The sequence below is a fragment of the Lampetra fluviatilis genome, chromosome 69 (genome assembly GCF_964198595.1).
Source record: "Lampetra fluviatilis chromosome 69, kcLamFluv1.1, whole genome shotgun sequence".
NCBI lineage: Eukaryota > Metazoa > Chordata > Hyperoartia > Petromyzontiformes > Petromyzontidae > Lampetra > Lampetra fluviatilis.
In genome coordinates, this window is record NC_136343.1 from 162912 (window position 1) to 169947 (window position 7036).

General features: G+C 47.9%; 1 protein-coding gene across 1 annotated transcript in view; it reads right to left on the reverse strand.

The window, feature by feature from the left end:
* Nucleotides 1-6352, reverse strand: part of LOC144952670 (E3 ubiquitin/ISG15 ligase TRIM25-like) — a 34660-nt gene extending 28308 nt beyond the window's left edge. Inside the window, exon 1 of the mRNA XM_078883145.1 lies at nt 5786-6352. Coding sequence (XP_078739271.1) covers nt 5786-6352 — 567 coding nt within the window. The remainder of the gene's footprint in view (nt 1-5785) is intronic.
* Between the last annotated feature and the right edge of the window lie 684 nt (nt 6353-7036).

Here is a 7036-nt window from a genome sequence, read left to right on the forward strand (position 1 = left end):
AGGGGGTTTTGGAGCAGACGGGAGTTCGCGCCTGGGAGGAGACAGAGGATGTTGGAGTCGAAGCAGCGGAGCTAATAGCAGTGGAGAAGTGTAGGGTAGCAGTGGAGAAGTGTAGGATAGAAGTGGAGAAGTGTAGGGTAGCAGTGGAGATACCAGCAGAAGCGGCTGGAGTGGGACGACGAAGCCAGTAGAAAGCGGCTGGAGTGTGGGAAGAGAAGCTGATAGAGATACGACTGAGTGTGACGGCGGAGCCGATAAAGAGCGGCTGAACTGTGACAGGGAGAGTGGAGAGGAGAGTCGACAGAGAGACGTGGAGCGAGTGAGGCCGGCGGAATGCGGCGAGCGAGCGGAGAGTGCGGAGGAGAAATGTTGATCGGTGTTAGCTGGAGGAATGTTGATCGGTATACGCGAAATAAAAGGAGAGAGAAAAGCCAGAAGCTGTCGTATCAAGTCGAGCACTACACTACTATAGTCAGTGGATACTACTATACAGTCAGTAGATACTACTGTAGTGACATGGGTGCTCCTTCTCGTCACAGATATTCGACGCATACCCCACAGGGTGTCACCAGTTGTGCTAACCGGATGTGGACTTGAAGGGGGAGTGGGAGCACCTGTTCATCACTCCTGCTCTACCAGTTGTTCTCTGAAGTTGGACTTGAGCCAGGCGGATGGACCAGCAACTCGGACACGCTCTAAGACACCGCATTCCTGATTTATGCGCGTCTGCCGTTCTTGCATGTCGGTTACCGTTGTTGTGCATTGCCTTCCATTCCTTAATTCTTTCTTGCTTGTTGCACGGAGGACGGGCCGGTGTTCCATACCGGATCCTAATCCCTTCCCTTTCGTTAATTGTGTTTGTCGTTGTACTCTCCGTTGTGTCTGGTGTGATTCCTGATTGTGATGCCGTCGCTCGCATAATTTTATCCTATTGCAGCCGGGACGGCTAAATTTTTCATTAGGGGGGGGGGGGGGGGGGTCATGTAATGCGAGCGTAAATGGAGTTGCTGCTGGGCTCTGGCCCAATCACACGGCCCGGGGTATTGGGGGGTGGAGCCCGGTATGGGGGGTGTGTGGGAGGGGCCGCCGTTCACCTTGGCTCCAATGGGAAGCGAGGTGAATGGCGGTGGAGCCAGCAGGGCAGTATGGGAAGGCCGGATCTGACGATCCGGAAGGGGAGGAGTCAGGGTCACGTTGGGGAGAAGATATAGGTGGGAGCCCGGAAGGGATCGGGGGAGTTGTTGGAGTGAAGAAGCGGGACCACTTCGGGTGGCCGCCGCGCCATCAGCCACGTGGCTGATGGGGCTTTGGCACACCATCGGCCAGCGGTGTGCGGAGCGGGGAGGAACGGAGCGACTGACGGGAGAGCGCGTGCGGGCGCTCGCGAGAAGGAGCTAACGGAGGAGCGTGCGCGGCACGCGAGAGGAGCGTGTGCGGCAGGCGAGAGGAGCGTGCGCGGCGCGTGAGAGGAGACGCTGGTCCCTTGTCAGGACCAGCGGGGTGTGAGGACGAGTGGAGGAGCTGAGGAGGAAGCGCGTGTGGGGCGCGCGCGATACAACGCTGGTCCGCGGAGGAGACCAGCGGGGTGAGGAGAAAGAACTTAAATAAAAGACAAACGGAGACCAGCAGTGCCTGACGGAGTCTTTTATTACACTACTATAGAGTCTATAAATAATACCGTATAATCAGTAGATACTACTATAGAGTCAGTACATACAACTAGTCAGTAGATAGCACTACAGTGAGTATACACTGCTTGCAGAGTCAGTACATATGACTATAGAGTCAGTAGTTACTTCTATAGAGTCAGCAGATACTACTATAGAGTTAGTAGTTACTACTATAGTCATTAGATACTACTTTACAGTCAGTAGATATTATAGTCAGTATAACTACTGTAGAATCAGTAGATACTACAGTAGATACTACTATACAGTCAGTAGATACTACTATACAGTCAGCAGATACTACTATACAGTCAGTACATACTACTTTAGAGTCAATAGATCAGACATGGGCAAAGTACGGCCCGTTGGGCTTTTTAATCCGGCCCGCCGAACTTGTCCAAATATTATTATTATTAAATTAAATTTTACCTTCCTCCTGTAATGCCCCCATTTCCCCATTAGAAGGCACACTTTGACCGGGAGTGTGGTGTATAGGGCTCGAAAGGGGCACATGATCTCGCAATGCATTGTGGGCCGTCAGCGCCATTTTCAGGGTTTGTTTACATTGCTGAGTTAGATACGGTGCGCTCTTCACGTTTTCGCTTTGCCCTGTGAGCCCTTCTGTAAAATGAGCAGATCAAAGAAAAGGAAAGTGGACAATGAGTGCCGAGTGTTTAACACGGAGTGGACAACAAAATACTTTTTCACTGAAGTCCAATCGAAGGCTGTATGCCTGATATGCTGAGAAACTGTCGCAGTTTTCAAGGAGTACAACATCAGCCGTCACTTTGCTACGAAGCATGCTAACTACGCTAGCAAGCAGTCAATGCAAGAACGGGTGGCTACGGCTCAGAAGTTGGCGGCTAATTTACAGACTCAGCAACATTTTTTCACCGACAAACTACGATTCAAGAGTCAACTACCAAGGCAAGTTTTTTGGTGGCATTCGAAATAGCAAAGGCTAGCAAGCCTTTCTCCGAAGGCGAGTTTGTAAAAGAATACATGGTACAGACAGCAGACATCTTGTGTCCGGAGATTAAAAGCAAATTTGAAAAAGTCAGTTTATCACAACAGGACTGTGACTCGCCGTGTGGAACTGATTGATGAAAATATAGCCAGTCAATTAAACAAAAAGTCCGATTCCTTTGAATTATATTCACTAGCACTGGATTAAAGTACGGACGTAAAATACAGTGCGCAGCTCCTCATTTTTTCCGAGGCATTGACGACAGTTTTGCGATAACAGAGGAGTTTTTGACCATGGAGTCCCTGAAAGGAACAACGCGGGGAGAGGACTTGTATAACCAGGCATCTGCTGTCATGGATAGAATGAAGCTACCTTGGAGTAAACTTGTGAATGTCACAATGGATGGATCGCCAAATTTAACTGGAAAAAATGTTGGGCTGCTGAAAAGTATCCAGGATAAAGTGAAAGAGGAAAACCCTGTCCAGGATCTTATTTTCCTTCACTGCATCATCCATCAGGAATCCCTGTGTAAGTCTGTATTGCAGCTTAATCATGTCGTGAATCCAGTCGTAAAACTTGTGAAATTTATACGAGCAAGAGGACTTCAGCACCGTCAGTTTATTACATTCCTGGAGGAAACTGATGCAGATCATCAGGACTTGCTGTACCACTCTCGTGTCCACTGGTTAAATTTGGGGAAAGTGTTACAACGAGTGTGGGAGCTGAAAGAGGACACCATCGCATTTTTGGAGTTGATGGGGAAATCTGACGAATTCCCTGAGCTAAGCGACAAGAACTGGCTTAGTGACTTTGCGTTTGCTGTGGACATATTTTCACACATGAATGAGCTGAATGTGAAACTGCAGGGGAAAGATCAGTTTGTTCACGACATGTACAAACATGTGAAAGCCTTCAAATCAAAGCTCACTTTGTTCTCCGGATAAATTGCGAACAAATCTTTCACTCATTTCCCCACACTTGCCATGCAGGAAGAGGCACCGTGAAACGCAAGAAAATACAGCAAATCACTTGAGGACCTGCACGGAGAATTCTGCCATAGGTTTTTTGATTTCGAAAATATTGAACAGTCACTTCAGCTGGTGTCCTGTCCCCTGTCACAAGACCCTGAAACAGCACCACAGGAGCTGCAGTTGGAACTGATAAATCTTCAGTCTGACTCCGTCCTAAAGGAGAAGTTCAACTCTGTTAAACTGAATTACTTTTATGCTTCACTGAACAGCCACGTTTCCAAATCTCCGGAGGATTGCACAGAAGATACTGACTTTGTTTGGCTCGACTTGTGTGTGAGCAGACATTCGGCGTCATGAACGCCAACAAAGCCCGTCACAGATCAAAGTTAACAGATCAGCACCTCAGATCTATCCTGAGAATTGCCACAACCAAAATAACTCCAGACTTGGATGCACTGGCAAAAATGGGAGATCAACAACACTGTTCCCACTGAAACTGAAAGTGATGATGTGTTGCTGCAGCGAGGATGGAGCCAAATCTCTGACACACAGCCTGCGTGGCTGCTCTAACCTGTTAATGTAGATAATGAAGAAGTTCAAGTGAGGTAATTGGCTTGGGCGTAGGCCTCAGATATTTTCATGATGTTTGATCAGTCACGTTACGACATGTTTTTGTATTGTTCATGTTTGTGCAATTTGTTAAATTGCCTTGCAAATAAATGCTTTGCTACCTGTTAAAGGCCAAATCCTTTCATGTAATGATTTTTACATGTCATTTATATTAGTTCACACAAACACTCCATCCATCTGTTCCTGGCCCAGCCCCTCTGTCAAATTTTAAGAACCCATTGTGGCCCGTGAGTAAAAAAGTTTGCCCACCCCTGCACTAGATACTACTGTAGTGACATAAAATAAGTAATGTAGCAGCATAGCACTGGCTGCTGGTGGGGAAGGGGATCTGCGGCTTACAGCAGTCCTGACATCAGAGAAGATATTAGGGGGGAAGGTTACAGAAGGAGGACAGGGGGAAGCTCCGGGAACGCGCTGGTAGGTTCTAGAGAGGGGGCGTGGCCGGGGCGGAGCGAAGCCACGCTGGGAGCATAAAAGGGGGCCCTGATCGAGAGCTCAGGGTTGTAGTATGGATTGGGATCCCCGTCGTGCTGTTGAAGATCGTCGCCATCGACACTGTCATCTCGTCGCCATCATTGCTGTCGTCTTCACTCGATATTGCATTGCTAGACGGTAGTTGGCTGTCTCGGTTCAGCGCTGTCAGTGTTAGACGGCTAGTGTTGTGTATAGGCTAGCAACCAACTTAAGGTTGTGTATAAACGAGCGACAGAAGAGTGTGTATCAGCATTGGGTGTGTATTGCGCAAAGGGTGTTCGGTTCAATAAAATAAGTTCCCACCACTCTTAGCGCCTCCGATTTCAGTCACTACACTACTATAGAATCACTAGATGCTACTTTAGAGTAAGTTGGTACTACAATAGTCACTAGATAGTAGATACTGCTGACTCTATTGTTTGAGGGTGTGTAGGTATATAAGCCTACAAAATACAAATTGGCTGGAGAGGGGGGCTTTAAAGATTTTTGGAGGGGGTCGACAATTTTTGGAAACCTTTTAGATCAATTATTTACCCCCAACTTACTATTACTTTTTGATTCAGGACTTCTGCAAGCCTCTTGTAATTTTGTTGAGGGACAGACAAACAGAACGCCGGGTTTTCACAATAGCTTCGTATTTGTGTATGTATATTTTGTGTTTTTTAAGAGAAGACAAGTTTTGAAATACATTTTCCCCCAGGCAAAGCCGGGGACTTCCTCCTAGTAAGATGTATAGAATGTTATTTTAAATAATATACAGAAGAAACCCGACTTTATCTCCAACATATACATTCTTCGATTAAGCTCATAGAGGTACTGTAAAGCGCACCTGCTCTTGACATCATAGGACATGGGGATAATTCATAAACTCAGAGGGACACTGAGACTCAGAGGGACGCATGGACACACATGGAGATACTGAGACTCAGAGGGACACATGGGGGACACTGTATTTATGTGGAATGTTGTCAATGTACTATGAGTCTACCCTTCAAACACTCGTTTGAAAAATAAATTGACGGGCATGTCAAATATTAAATCCACTTAAAAATGAGTCTGAGCCACCTCCTCCTCACCTTTCGTTTATCGTGCTCCACCTTCAGAGTGACGAGCTCGTGCCCTCGATGATCCACAGAGACGGTGCAGTCCCTGCAGATGAGGCGTCCGTCGTTAATGCAATAGAAGCAGTACTCGTCACCATGCTCCACGCACCGTCGATTCTCCAGGTTCACACCGGGCGACACCAGGACGTGGTCACTAAACTTTGCCAACTTCCGGTGGGGCGCGACGTGGGTCACACAGAACGACGTCTCACACTTAAGGCAAGTCTTCACTGCAGGCTTCCTGCAATGATCGCAGCAAACAGCAGAAGCAGCAGCATCGGCAGCCATGGACTCATCCACTCGCAGCTGCTCGATGAGGTTGGTGAGTGTCACGCTCTTGTTCAGCTTTGGCCTCCGAGGGAAAGTCATTCGGCACTGTGGGCAGGAGAATAACTCTGCCGTATCCCAGGCGCCTTCCACGCACTCGAGGCAGAACGAGTGGCCGCAGCTGAGTGTGCAGGGGCAGCGGAAGGTGTCCAGGCAGATGGGGCAGTTAAACTCCCCTGGAACCTCGCTATCACTGGCAGCCACACTCGCCATGGCCCTGTCGCTCCACTCAGAGATGGGCGCTGGATTGAGCTCAGGGAGTATCTAGCTGGAGCTCCGTCAGTCGCTGGCTGTAGATCTGGCAGTCTTTCTGTAGCACAGTCTTCCTGTAGCTGAGGGAGCTTCTTAATGTAGCTCACGCTATCTTTGCCTGTAGTTCCGGCAGACTGGCTGTAGCTCCGGCAGTATCTAGCTATAGCTCACGCAGTCTCTGGCGACATCTGAGACATTAAACCAGGAACAAGCAACCTAAATATGAGGCAGGTTAAAGTACAAACTCTTTTAGTTTTTTTTTGCATATCATAAGGCGCGCCCTGGAATGTGTTGACTGTTGACCAGGCAGAGACGTCTCGGTGCCAGAAGTAGCTAAATAAAGACTCAGCTCACCTTATCTCAATTTACCTCATCTCAACTAACCTATTTTCAACTCACCTTGTGTCAACTCATCTCATTCTCAACACACTTCTGTAAAGGTTGGTCCATCTTGGACATAACAAAATTCCTTCTTGTAGTCCACATAGCTGCACTCACAAGAAACAACTACCCTCCAATTAAACAAACTCATGCAGAGATGAGGTAGGTTGTCCCCTAACAAAGTTTAATTCACCTAGCAAACTCCAAACAATCGTGACCCAAAATACACAAATATCAGAACAGTTGAGCAAACAATCCCGGCGC